We start from the raw sequence: 14,350 nt of genomic DNA, 5'->3' as shown, positions 1-14,350 counted from the left end.
ACCAGGCGAGGCTTCCTTACATAAGACACGGTACTTGTCTATCCGTACTTCCACCGCTGTTCTGATAGGTATCTGCGGTAAGGTACAACTCCCATGCTGCGGCCACCAAAAAAGGTCAGATCACTACAGCACCACTAGCGCTGCAACACTGGCCTGTCCGTACCTTTCTTCCCCCTCAGACTGGCCCAATAGCACGCGGCGCACTGCTGCAGCTACCTCCGCCGTAGGTGCTGCCCGCCTACCTTACCTTGCCTGGTAGGTACAAGGCCATTCATTCCCTTGCCCGCTACTCCGCCGCACCATAGTTATCGCGAAAAAAAAGCTGACAGGGTGACCCCACCATCCGCCAGCCCGTCGCCCAATGTCAACGCCCACTGCCCTCGCTCGGTACTGCGTGCCCGCCGTGCTGTGTCTACGCCTGGCCTGTGTCTTGAACGAACAACTTCAACGACTGCCCCTCTCGCTGCGATCCCGCCCTGCTCTCTCAACTCCCGACACTACAACATCGCAAGCCGGACCGACCTCCGATTTCGACCCCTTCCCCAGTCCTTTGACTCTACACATCCCCAAAGGCGCCAGTCATGGCCTGGCAGCCGGCCCCAGAGTCCTTGAGCCAGCTGGCCGCTTGCCTCAAGGACTCGCTCAGCGGCTTCGACAAGAATGCGCAGAAGCAGGCAGACCTGGTGAGCTTCCTTCCGCCAATTGCCCCGACGCCTGTCCGCTGCGGACGTTGCTGACTGACGATGCGCAGATGCTCACCCAGGCAAAGTCCTCTCCCGACATTAACAACTACCTCGCCTATCTCTTCTCCAGCCCCGACCCCCCCTCCGGCGTACAATGCTCCGCCCAGGACTATCACACCGTGCGGTGTGCCGCCGCAATGATGCTGAAGAACAATGTGCGCTCTAGCTACAAGCAGATTCCCGAGAGCAGCCTCACCCTCGTCAAGATGGCCGTTCCCATGGGCATCCAGGACAAGAACTCGCAGATTCGCAACTTTGCTGGTAACATTGCGACTGAGATCGTCAGAAGAGGTGGCGTCCTGAGCTGGCCCGAACTGCTTCCCCAGCTTCTCAGCCTCATCACCAACGAGAACGGCCAGGTCTCCAACGAGGCCCAGGAGGGTGCCATGTCCGCCATGGCCAAGATCTGCGAGGACAATGTGAAGGTGCTGGAGCGTGAGCACAACGGGCAGCGGCCCCTCAACTACCTGCTCCCCAAGTTCATCGAGGCTACCAAGAACCCGCTGCCCAAGGTTCGCGCCCAGGCGTTGACCGCCATCAACGTCTTCACCCCGCGCAAGTCCCAGGCCATGCTCAACAACATTGACAGCCTGCTGTCCCACCTGTTTGTGCTGGCCTCCGACCAGAACCCCGACGTGCGCCGCCAGGTGTGCCACGCCTTTGTCCAGCTCGTCGAGACCCGTCCCGACAAGCTGCAGCCGCACATTGCCGGCCTCGTCGACTACATCATCACACAGCAAAAGAGCGACGACGAGGACCTGGCCTGCGAAGCTGCCGAGTTCTGGCTGGCCGTTGGCGAGCACGACGACCTGTGGCGCGCTCTGACCCCCTACCTGGATAAGATCATCCCGGTGCTGTTGGAGTGCATGGTGTACAGTGGCGAGGATATCGCCCTCCTCGGTGGCGCGTCGGACGACGAGGACGAGGAGGACCGCACGGAGGACATCAAGCCCAAGTTCGCCAAGAAGCAGGCATCGCGTGCCGTCAACGGAGGCGACGGCCAAGCGGACCCCAACCAGAACGGCAACGCCTACGAGAAGCTCTCCAGCATGGATGACGACCTCGAGGAGGGCGAGATTGATGACCTCGACGACGGCGATGAGAACCCCGACGAGCGCTGGACCATTCGCAAGTGCTCCGCCGCGGCCCTCGACGTGTTTGCGCGCGACTTCTCCGACCCCGTCTTCACCGCCATCCTGCCGTACCTCACTAGCAACCTCAAGCACGAAGAGTGGCAGTACCGCGAGGCTGCCGTCCTCGCTCTCGGAGCCGTGGCCGAGGGCACCATTAACGCTGTTACCCCTCACCTTCCCGAGCTCGTCCCCTACCTCCTGTCCCTCCTCGAGGACAACGAGCCCATTGTCAGGCAAATCACCTGCTGGACGCTCGGCCGTTACTCCCAGTGGGCCGCCAACCTGCAGGACGCCCAACAAAAGTCCACCTACTTTGAGCCGCTCATGGACGGCATCCTGCGCAAGATGCTCGACAAGAACAAGAAGGTTCAGGAGGCCGCGGCTAGTGCCTTTGCCAACCTGGAGGAGAAGTCGGGCAAGGTCCTCGAGCCTTACTGCATACCAATCCTGCGCCAGTTCGTGCAGTGCTTCGCCAGGTACAAGGACAGGAACATGTACATCCTGTACGACTGCGTGCAGACCCTGGCGGAGAACATTGGTCCCGTCATCGCGCAGCCCGACGCGATGAACCTGCTGATGCCCGCGCTCATCGACCGCTACCAAAAGGTCAGCGACGATTCCCGGGAGCTGTTCCCCCTGCTCGAGTGTCTGTCGTACGTTGCGATGGCGCTCGGGTCTGCCTTCACCCCGTACGCGCAGCCCATCTTCACGAGATGTGTCAACATCATCCACGTCAACCTGGAGCAGAGCCTGAACGCGACCAACAACCCCTCTCTCGACTCCCCCGACAAGGATTTCCTTGTCACGAGTCTGGACCTCCTGAGTGCCGTCATCCAGTCCTTGGATGAGGAGAAGAAGCAGGAACTGGTGCGATCCAACGAGAAGACCTTCTTCGAGCTCCTTAGCTTCTGCCTCGAGGACCCCCAGGACGACGTCCGGCAGTCAGCGTACGCCCTGCTCGGCGACTGCGCGAGATACGTGTTCCCTCAGCTCGAAAACTACCTTCCCTCGATATTCCCTATCCTTCTTAAGCAGCTCGACCTGGATAACATCCTCGACGAAGAGATCGATAGCGGGTTCAGCGTGGTTAACAATGCTTGCTGGTCCGCCGGTGAGATTGTCATGACAAACAGCAAGAACATTTCGCCCTTCGTTCCCGAGCTCCTCCAGCGATTCGTAGAAATCATCTCCAACCCCGGGGTTCAGGCGGCAGTCTCCGAGAACGCGGCTATCGCCCTCGGCCGTCTTGGTCTGCACAACTACGAGATCATGGGCCCCATGCTGCCCACGTTTGCCGAGGACTTCCTCACGGCCATGGAGCACGTCGAGTTCCTCGAGGAGAAGGCCACCGCCTTCAAGGGCTTCACCATGGTCGTCGGCCAAAACCCGCAGTCCATTGAAAAAGCCCTCCCTCAGTTCTTTGTCGCCATTGCGCGGTACAGAGACATCAACCTGAAGAACCCCATCAAGCATGAGTTGCATGAACACTTCCAAAAGGTGAGCTCGCTGCCGTCTCTCTTGTATGACCACCGCTAATATCAACAGGTTATCAACATCTACCGGCAGCTGATTCCCCAGTTCAACGACTTTGTGAACCAGATGCAACCGCAGGATCAGCAGGCACTCCGCCAGTACTATTCTACATGACGGAAGAAATAACAACACAAAGGGTCCATTATGAGCGAGTTTCCAATGATATGACTTGGGGAGGAAAATACCACTGGCGTCTTATGAAGTGATGACGACGCACGCGTTTGAAGAGGCTGAACATATCAAGGGAGCAAAAAAGGCTTGTAACTGGGCAGCAAGAGACATCGCACAACATGACGAAAGAGAGACTCTGTCGACGTGAAACATGAAAGGTGGTTTTTTTTGAGTGATTGGAGGATTTGGGGTCCACGGAAACGCCAGCATACCAGCGGAGCCAGCATCATGGGTTGTGAGGGTTCGGCAGACGAGGGAGGGGGCCCACTGAGAGAGAGGAGCGGGTCTCTGGGAGTAATTGGTGGGGATGCTCGCCTTGGGGATTTAAGCAGCGGATGAACAGACGTTTCGAACACGGCCGGCATGGCTATCATGATGCAAAAAAACTGGTGTTTCTTTTCGTAGATAGGTAGATAGGTTTAGATAGCTTAGCATAGGGAACGCCGCCCCACGGGGCCGGAATGGGAACGGAGTTAGGCTGCCTTCATAATGCTGCGGCGGGTGAGGTTTGATGGTGTTGGCTAATGATGACGTGGTGCGGTTAGAAGACGAGGACGGTATTCAGAGAGTCCTATATGAGTGCACTTGCTCGTTCAGCTTTGTAGAATAAGGCTGGAGATTCTAAGCGTCAACTTGGGCTTTTGCAGAGCCTGGCAGACATGCTCTGCTGGGGTTGGCATCGTCCATCATGCCTGGCGTCTTCGCTGTGATACTTGGACGATATTACGAGCGTCGGCCAAGAGATCTCTCGCCTACATGCTCCCACAAACTAAGTTTCGGGGCTTGAAGAAACGGGTTTTCGTTCTCGAAAGGACTTTATGGTGTACCACATCAGCGTTTCACATTTCCATCTTTTGCCTGTCTTGCTCTTGCTTCTCATGGAAGGGGCCGGTCTTATACACTATCACGGCGTCACCAGAACAGGACTGTTGATAGAAGATGCACGAGCGATGTCGTTAGGGCTACCAAGACGAATTGGGGAACACGCAATGCGTTGACAGCCGTGTTTTCCACAAAACTGTGTAGGCTGAAAAATCCGATGGATCCAGTTGTTCCAAGGTGAAGAACTGCCAAATCTGTAAATCAATTACGTGGAATAAGTTCTTGATAGAAATGGCAGATGAGATATTGTCCTTGGTTTGGGACGTACCGCTTCTCTTGCACCAGTCTAACGTTCGGCCTTGCTTGCACAAGTAGGAGATCGTCCCTCGATTTGACACCAAAATCCCGACAATTCGGATTGTCGCCTTGGCTTGCGTAGAAGAATTACCAACAAAATCACCCTTAAGAAGACATTCCGGGGATGGTGTGATCAGCCAGGTCCCTCAAGCTCAGACTACTACAGCAGTCGATATGGTGAGGCCATGCCTTGGGCCGCTGTAACTAATACGAAAAGGGCTATAAAATGTCAATCTCTATGAAAAAGAGTGGTACGCCAAGCCAATGACCAGCTCCCATTTGCAACCGAAATCGCATGTTAAGCCGCAAGTTCTGCTCGAGGTGATACCACCCTTGATTCCGTCATCAGCCAAACAAGACGAGGCCCAAATGGAGTGGAGAGAACGTGACCCTCGACCGTTGTCTCCCAGCGCCACCAAGAGAGTATACGGCATGAATTTCAGTCACAGATCCATATCTCAGGCGAATTTAGCTACTGTGTAATTGCTTCCAACTCGAGGAGAGCGTTCCATCGCATAGTTGCAATCCATCCAGCTTCTCCAGCTTAGCCATTGCCGGCGTGGAGACAAAAGCATGGTAGCACGACATACCGATTGAATAACCATTGACTGTACTGCTTGCGCAAACAGAGCTATCAAAATTCTAGTCGCCATAACAAGGAGCAGTACTGCAATGCATCCAGCGAAGAGGCAGTACATCCAAATGAGGGCAAAGGCATCATTTTTGAAGATTCAAGTACGTGACTAATGGTTGACTGAGTGCGGAATGTTGCCCATGAACCGGAAAATACCGGATGGGCCGAGATGTGCCTCTTGACTTTTTTCTCCTAGTATCGTCGAAAGAGTATGACACAGAATACTCGGCAGTGAGTTCGTAGGTGAGGTATAAGGGCGGCAAGGGTTACAACCTCCATTATTTCCATTGTGTTGGAGCACTGTAGACTCATAAAACCGTTGTTTATCCGCTACAATTGCTGTTTTGAGAAGCTGAGAAGTTTTGTCTACACTTCTGTTTAAATAATCATACCTTGGGCCGCGGATGGTCGGCTCATAGTTGCAGTCCACGAGATGAGAGGTGCGCCGCCATCGCCATAAATAGCGCGTCAACATGTCCAGTCTGAGTGCCTTGTTCAAAATTGCACATAGTCGAGCATCGTATCGAATTACGAGGCATTGGAATATGAGGCGTGCAAAATGTGATCTCTGATCCTCTAGGGATGCCAAGATGTACCGAAGGAATGTCTCATTCGGCCGCTTTCTTCTAGTGTTATCACGAGAGTACGACGCACAATACTCAGATGTAGAGCCGAAGGTGACCCGGAATTGTACGCAATTTTATAAGTACCATTTCTCTGCATGGATTGCGAGGCGCGCATGGTCAGATATCCCTGCAGGAGGTTCCATTGGAACGCAACACAGAAGTATTGCCGCTGCACAGGGATATGCTGCTCAACATTGCGTTTAAATAACAGATATGTTCTGAGACTCTGACGAGCTCTGGCAAAGCTGAGAAATATACAGCTTAAATGGCCAGGAGCCGTTGGTTGTAACTCATGAAAGCACCACCAGACAGAAATGTAATCATCGAGGCGGTTTTCTTACTTTGGGTTGCGATCATCGACGCAATGTCAAACACGTCACCGGCATCAAACGTTATGTGAGCTGGATTCGCGGTATCTTGGCATGGGATGATTGATCTCATTGAAAGATGGACGACATGGTCAACATCTGTCCTGTCTTACCAAGCTCCTAGAACGTTGCCGTAGACCTTCATTGATGCTCTTGACTATTTAAATCATCGTAGGATCGATACAATAGAGGTTTACACAGAAACAACAATTCTGTGAGGCTTATGATATCTTGAAACTACTGGGGCCAGCCGACTTAAGTCCATTGGCACAAGTTGGGAGCACTCACGGTTATCACTCAGCCGAGTTGGTTAGCGAAATAGTCATTGTTCTCCCGCATTTTGGCTTGATTAGTAGCTTCGTATACGCAACAGACCGCCTGAGGTTCTGACAAAGTACGAGTGCCGTCTTCAGCTTCATTCATAAGACAGAGCGTAACATTGGCTGGGATTCATATCAACCGTCAATTGACTCAGACGATGATCAGTTGTCGGGTTGTGGAACAGAACCTCTGATCTCATGGGTATGAGCTGGCTTATAAGCTCTTCATCCAGCAAAAGTTTCGTTGCTACAGAGTGAAATCAGATTCTTTAATTTGAAAAAGTCTAGACAGACGCGCACAATTGAAGATGATTTCGAAATCGGTTGTCAGATCCGTCATTATTCCGAGTCTGCTCATAACACAGCCACGGGCATGGCGTGACGTCTCAGTCGCCTCGGCCTGGGTCACCAAGGCCGTCTTCCAGCACTTCTTCTGACTTATTGGCAGTTTATACACGGGAATTCAAACCGAGACCATCAACAAACCGCAAGACTCCTGAATTTGGGGCGAACGGAAGAGGCAAGATATGGAAACACCACATAAGCAGGTCGTGGATGAGACCTATAAACATCACTGAACGCGAGTCGACTCTAAAAGCATGTGAACGCTTACTTATATAATGGCAACAAGCTCGATCCACAATTTCAATGAGGCTTCAGACAATACTTCAAGCTGTTCGTTGCCGCTCGGTCTTAGAATTATCGAAAGTGTCGCTTAGAAGAAGACTGGAAGAGCAATGCGACTTCGTAATCTCATAGGAAGATTTGACAGCTCCCGAGAAACGTACCTGCTAGAGAGCCAGAGAGCCAATCATACTCCTTGGCCTGGTTCTGAGAAACCATAAGCTTCCACAATACCACAGTCATTGATACCATCCTGAGAGTATCATCCCCAAATACCACGCCAAGAGCAAAGACCAAAACACGCCAAAGACCTCCTCTCCAACACCCGCAAAGCCTCGAACCAACCTACCCGCCCAAAACCAAGACAAACAAACACAAATACAAACTTCGCCAACCACGCGATATCCAAGACACGCCAAAACGCCTCGCCTCGCCACAAAAATTCAACCCGTGTCCCCCGTCCTGCATCCCGCCCGCACCAACCAACCCCCCACCAACCCTCAGCTCCCCCGCCTCACCAGCAGGTCATATGCAAAACCACCTCAACCAATATCGCGAGACGCCAAAAAGCAAGGTCGTCCACCGCAAAACCCTGCCGTCGATCCCTCAACGTGGCACTCCAGACTTGGCTTCGCTTAGCCGCATTCAAAAGACGCCACACTAGGGGGATAGTGTCGGTAGATCTGATTAGGGAAAAGAAACGACTGACCCTCACCAGCTGAGATCTAGCAGGGACATCGTCACGTCGAGAATTGGCCGGCAAAAGCAAAGAGGGCTTCCCCAACAAGTCGACATTCACGCAGGTTGCAGGCGAATCAAAAATGTACCGTTTTGTTATTGCGTGTCGTCAATTGAGTATATTCTTTCCACCCACGCAGCGCGCTCCCTCGGCGGGGGAGCGCGCATAGAGCTATGGAACTCATTACAATCCAACTCCCATCCGCACAGTTGCTATCCCTTTGCTTGCTCCTTCTCTCTCAAAATTCATTAATTCCAAACACTTTGCTTTCAACGCGCGCACAGGTCCTGCGAGGCAAGCCTGCCTCGTAACAAACAAAAAGCAGTGCTATAAAAATCATTTCAAACCCAACGCCGCCTAATGCAGTTCGTGGTGCGGTGACCACGTAGTTCCCTTGTTTGGTTCCCGTAAAACGCCGAGGTAGATTGTGTTGTGCGTCGAACACGTGAAACAGTCGCTATGCAGTTTGGATTGCGGCCAATGTAATCCGTAAGGAGTGTCTTTTTCTTCCGTCTCTTCCCTTCTATAATCCGGAATGCTTTTTGGATCGTAACGTCATGATAAGGAGTGTGATGCAGTGGGGTATCATCCGATGCCGGTAAGGAACGTCTAAGGTTGTCGGTATGTGTTGTGTGTCGAGGGGGTATCTTGGATTAAGGAGTGTAGTCGTATATTAATGTGATTGATCGTCTGTGGTTGATAAAAAGGAATGTCGTGGGGCGCGAGTCGAGGCTCGCTCGGGCTCGCAGCGGCCGGGCTTTTGATGTCTTCAAGGAGCGTGGTGTACATTGGCGTCTGTGTCGATGCAGAAGCAGATATTAAAGGTGTTTCAAAATCAAGGGTCCCAAGCGATGGTGTTGAAAAAGAACTGGTCGAGATGGAGGGGGGAGCGGAGCTATAGCTCTCGCTCCTTGCCCTTCTCGGACTTGATGTGGACAGTCGGCGTCGATCCCAGCCATTGGTTGCGTGGCGGGAAGGGTGCGCTGACGGACCGCGGCGACTCCGTGACTGAGGACGACGGGGTGTGTCGGTGACGCAGAGGCAGGTTGGGAGGGATTGGTGACTCGGGGAGTGGGAGCATGCCGAATTGTTCCGGGTTGAGGAAGGGCGAGGGGGGCACCGTGTGCGAAGACGATGCCAGGAGGTGCTGGTCCTCGGGCGGCGGGTATGTCGGTGTGGTTGGCATCCTGAGCGGCGGTCAATCCGGAGTTCTTTCATGCGAGTTGTTGTGCCGCAGTGGTTATCGAGGGTGCCATGGAGAGAGGGCAGGGCCTGTTTAAGTCCACAAGGGCTGGGTGGGAGAGACGAACCCGACGCCAAGTTGGTTGTTGACCGCGGGCATACCGCTCATGTCGAAACGCTGCTCATAGCCGTAGTCCTCGTTGTCGCTGTACACGATGGAGCCCTCAAAGGTCGAGGAGGCCGGGCTGTAGCCGCCGTAGTTGGGGCTGGGGATGTTGAGGTACTGCGAGTGGACAAAAGGAGACGACAACACCAGCGGCGACATGTTGTTGGGAGGTGCAGCGGCTGTCTCGGGCATCATCAGGGACTCGGTGCTGTAGCTGAAGGCCTGGGTGCCGTACGGCATGTACGAATCGGTGACGGGCGGCAGGGGCACGGGCTCGTTCAGGTAGAAGTTGGGAGGGTTGAACTGAGGGAACGAGGGTGTGCGCGCAGGCTGCGTCCAGCCCATCCTGTGGCGGAACTCGTTGACAGTGTCGATGGGGAACTCCATGAGCGTGAGCGGGGTCTGGAGGTCGCCGTCGACGGTGCCCGAGATGTTGATGGACAGGAGGCGGCGGGCAATCTCCTCGACGGGGCCGATGGACAGGCTGCCAAAGTAGGCGGCGCCAATGTCGGGGAACAGACGCTCCGTCACGAGGGCCACGGTATAGAAGTGAGCAATGACGACCAATGCCGTTGGCGATCCGCCCGTTTGTTTGAGAAGCATCACGGGCAGCCAGAAAAGCCAGTTGCGCAGGGGGCTGAGGCGCTCAAACTGCTGGCAGATGGACAGGCCTGTGTTGAACTTGCGGGCGCCCTTGACGAAGCTGACCAGCTGCTGGATCATCTTGACGTGGCTCTCCTCCTTGTTGTGCTTCAGGTGAATCTCCAACTTTTGCAGCTGCTGCAGCGTCTTGGTGAAGGCCTCGGTGTCCTCCTTGCGGGGCTGGCTCGGCTTGTGATCCGGGCTGGGCGAGCCGGGCGCGGTTGGGAAGGTGCAGCTTTCGGCAATGAAGTCGCCAAACTGGGAGGTGTGCTTCCAGGGGTCCATGGCCTCGATGACCTGCGAGGGTTAGCGTCTTGAAGCCTCGCGCTGTTGTGTGGGTGGCTTACCGATGAGGTTCCTTGCATGAGCTGGGTCCAGCTTTTCCTGTCAAGGTGTGTTAGCGCGCTGCGGGCGGCTAGGTGCATAGTATTGCCTACCAATCCGTGGCTTGCCACGAGAGAACCAGCGAGGCGGCCAAGACGGCATCCGACGTTTCGTGGCCGAAAGTGCTGATGGCCTCCTGCAGGCCGTTCATGGCGAGGCCGCGGTGCTCGGTACCCATGTTGCCGACCAGGGGACAGTCGGTGAGGAAGGCAATGTGCATGGCCGCGAAGCCCAGGAGAGCATGCATGACATAGCTGTGAGTGACTCCGATTTTGATGATGCTGTTTAAAATTAGCAAAGCTGATGGATAGGTGCGTATGTCAGGAACTCACGTTGGCATCTGGCGGGTCCAGATGGTGAAGCCGTTGTAGTCAAAGACGGCCAACTCATCACAGATCTTTGCGACGTGGTAGATCAACCTGAGATCCTCGACCGAGTAGCGCTGAGGATTCGGCTCAGGGTAGATGCCCAGGTTGGGGAAGGGGAAGATGCCGGTGCGCTGCCACTGTGCGATGGAGGCCTCGATCTCGGGGGTCCACATGAGATCGGGCTTGTCGGGGGTTGTCGACCTGTCCTCGGGGATGGGCATGTCGTTGTAGGGGCAGCGGATCTTGTGCTTGGTGCAGTTGCGGCTGGGTCACATTAGTATCGTACGGGACAATGTTCCGGCAGGCATACCATTGAGGAAAGTTCTCATCACATCTGATGTGGCGGCGCTTGCAAGTATCACAGCCCTTGCGGGACTTGGTGTGACTGCGGCGAGGAGGACCACCTCCGGGACCGGCCATTGTGAGCGAGTTGAACGAAAGAACTGAGACGTCAGCCAGAATCGAGCCATGGGAGTCAGAGATGACCAACAAAAAGACACACGGCTTGAACCGTGTGGAAGCGAGTGTAGTGTCGTTACCGGGGAGCGAAGCTGCCCAGACAGAAGTATACCGCACTGACGTGAGGCACAACCCGACGGAAAGCCGGATGTGTAAGCAACTGACAGGAGCGTCAGATGATGAGTGGCAGAAGTTTGCAAAGAATGCCCGAGTACTCGATGGTCGACTCTTGGCGGGTTCCTCTCTCTTTCTGGTCGTGGGTCCTTTTCTTCAAGCGGATTCTTCGGTCTCTTTTTCCCAGTTCCTGATACTAGTAGTGATCGTAGTTGGGCGGGTTTTTGCGATTTTCCCAGTTCCGTCTCTGAATCCTCTTTTTTTTCCGTAAAGCGAGTGTGGTTGATCAAAAGACCAGTGGTTTAGTTGCGAAGCATTGACTGGTTGTGGTTGTAAGCCGGGAGGTGGGCAGTTTGGCTAGCGTTCCCGAGAGATGAGGCTGAAATGACCAGGGTTGATGATGTAGCTTCGAAGCTGGGGGGCGTGTTGGTTCTTGGAGGGTTTTAGTGTCCTTTTCTCTCTCGAGTATCCGGTGGAAAAGGCGAAGGGTGGGTTGTTGATGTTGTTGGAGGAGGAGGGGGAGGGCTTTGAGATTTAGAGGATGGATGAGATTGTTGGAAAATGGAAGAAAAACAAAAAGCGCGAAAGCGAATGACAGGAGTCAACGAGGACTTCCTAAAGGTGAGAGTTAGGAAAAAGCGAATGTGGTTGAGGGCGGCACGAGCAGCTCAACGAGGCTGATTTTTGATTGATGTTGTGGTGTAGGCTGAGGGGGAGACAAAAAGGCGGTCGTAGATGGGCTGGGGGACCGAATCAGTTAAATAATTCCATGTTCCAAGAAGAGGCCGCAGCAGATGCAGGAGGAGGGATGGGGACGTGTGGACTGGGGGAGACATTGGCACCACACAGCACGGCCGTGGAAATGGCACAGGCACAGGCAGACAAGGCACTGACTGGACAGACAGGCTCAGACTCAGGCAAAGGCAAGGGAAGGGAAGGGCGGCAGGACACACACCCAGCTGCACCAGCAGCACCTGCACCTCCAGTCCTCCAGTCCTCCAGTCGAGCAGTCGAGCAGGTGCCACTGTCCACACCCGGTTCGCCCTAATCGGGTAAGACAGAGCCGCCGGGTGGGAAAGACGGGGGTAGGCGGGTGGTAAAGGTGTGGACAGGCAGGGGGGCGTGGTGCTTGCTGGTGTCCAATGTACATCTCCATGGAGCCAGGAAGGAAAAGCAAGGAGGATGGATGGGGGAGAGCAGAGAGAGAGGGCCACGAGAGCGCAGACTGTGCATCCGCCAGACAGCCACCAGCCAGCATTACAAGCGGTGCAGGTGCAGGTGTGTGTGCGTATGTCTCTAGGATCAGTAGCCTATGCTTCCGCAGAGCATGCCCTGCTTGTTTCTCTTGGTGCTTGTCCTCGTCCTCGTCCTCGTCCTCGTCTTCGTCTTCGTCCTGTGCCTCCGGTGCTCTCGCTCTCTCTCTGGAACATGCAGAACCTACCATGTTGACTTTCGGCTTGTGCAGCGGTGGTAGTGTAGTGGTGGGTGGGCTGTGGAGGAGAGGGGAGGGGCCGCCCGTGCTGGGATCGTTGCTAGGTTTCCTCCGTACGTACCGGGTGCTAACGGGGATGGCTTTTGAGAGCAGCCAATTCCTCAGTGCTTCGCTTCTGCTGCAAAGCGAAGCGTGACAGAGGCCGAGTGCCGCAGCAAAGCAACAGTGACAGATTCGACTCTGCCAGGACCGCTACTCTTCAGACAGGGTTCTTTGCGCGGGATATGACACACTGGCCTGGCTGGGGTGAGGCCTGTACCGACGGGTCTGGTGTGGTCGGTGGGAATCGCGCGGAGCTTCTTCTGCTTTCTGAAGGAGGAGCACCAGGAATCGTGATGCTGCTGATGGGATGGGATGAGATGGGACACCTTGGATGGTGCCGGGGGACTGTGTGTGATATGAGCAGGGGTCTTAAACATGGGAAGCCAGAGAAAGACTTACACAAGGTAACGTGAATAGGCGTGTGTACCTGTGTGTGTGCGTATAGTTTGTGTGGGGGGGTGTAGTGTGCCTGTGTGCATGCAGTGTGTGTCTGTACTTCAATGCATGAGGATTGGGGATAATAAGGTATTGGTAAGAATGGGGAAGGAAGACAGCGACTGGAGGACGAGGATGGGACGGGATAGAAAAACAACAAGGGAGGCAAAGATACGTATCGATCAAGAGGACATCGACGTCGAGCATCAAACATCAGACAAGGCCGTACCGAGGAGCTGCCCGTGATGTGCTGCTGTTTGACGTCGTTTCTCAATCTTCTGCTCGGCGTCTCTGTCATTCAGTCAGCAAAAGATGGTGTCTGCACATCTCATCTGGAATAGCGGCACAATTCTGCTGCCAGTCCAATCCCCGTTCATCCGCCCGCCCAACCCAACTCTACCTAAAAAGAGGTAGAATTAAAAATAGGTTTCAACCTGGCCCCTCCTCCCGTGGGTGAGCCGGCTTCTTGGGCCCCAACCAAAGACGGCCGCCAGAGAGAAGAAAAAAAAACTGCTTAGCAGAGGCTAACGCAGAGAGAGGGAGAGGCCGGGGGCCGGGGCGAAGAGCCACTTGCCAGCGGAGACAATCATTGACCGACTCACATTTGAGGACTGACTGCTAGTGCAGAAAGCGGGTGACCTCTTTGGGTGCCTCACCTCACCCTCGAGAGACTTCTTTTGTGGTTCCCGCGTGATGGGGCTAGTACATGTATGGCCTGGTGACATGTCGGAATAGCCTCCCATGGCCTGTGCCTGGGACGTCTCTTTCGCCTTTCTTCCTCCTCACTCCCCTCCATCAAACCACTGGGAGTCTTTCGACGAGAGTGCTGCGCCTCACATTTCTGCTCGCCCTTCGCGCGCTGCTTGTTCCAAACTTTGACGACAGAAACACGCTCAACAGCCAGGAGAGTCCGCACCACCCGGCGACTTTCTAGTGCGTTCCTCTGCTATGCCCTTCGCAGCTAGCCTTGCGCGAGGTGGCTGGTTGGTGTTTGTC

General features: G+C 54.6%; 2 protein-coding genes across 2 annotated transcripts; one reads left to right on the top strand and one right to left on the bottom strand.

Moving 5' to 3' along the window:
* Positions 1 to 361: 361 nt before the first annotated feature.
* Positions 362 to 3,523, top strand: GCG54_00012996 (Importin subunit beta-2; the record flags this gene model as incomplete). Its single annotated transcript, XM_045412859.1, has 4 exons — positions 362 to 545; positions 580 to 683; positions 752 to 3,373; positions 3,422 to 3,523. The coding sequence occupies 4 exons, from the start codon at positions 362 to 364 to the stop codon at positions 3,521 to 3,523; spliced, it is 3,012 nt and encodes a 1,003-aa protein (XP_045267517.1).
* A 5,442-nt stretch (positions 3,524 to 8,965) lies between these two features.
* On the bottom strand, positions 8,966 to 11,232 carry GCG54_00012995 (uncharacterized protein; the record flags this gene model as incomplete). Its single annotated transcript, XM_045412858.1, has 6 exons — positions 8,966 to 9,257; positions 9,381 to 10,357; positions 10,408 to 10,444; positions 10,498 to 10,725; positions 10,777 to 11,076; positions 11,123 to 11,232. The coding sequence occupies 6 exons, from the start codon at positions 11,230 to 11,232 to the stop codon at positions 8,966 to 8,968; spliced, it is 1,944 nt and encodes a 647-aa protein (XP_045267516.1).
* Positions 11,233 to 14,350: the final 3,118 nt, after the last annotated feature.

This window comes from Colletotrichum gloeosporioides (genome assembly GCF_011800055.1).
Source record: "Colletotrichum gloeosporioides strain Lc1 chromosome Unknown consensus_21, whole genome shotgun sequence".
NCBI classification, from domain to species: Eukaryota; Fungi; Ascomycota; class Sordariomycetes; order Glomerellales; family Glomerellaceae; genus Colletotrichum; species Colletotrichum gloeosporioides.
This window is presented reverse-complemented; position numbering and strand designations above follow the sequence as displayed.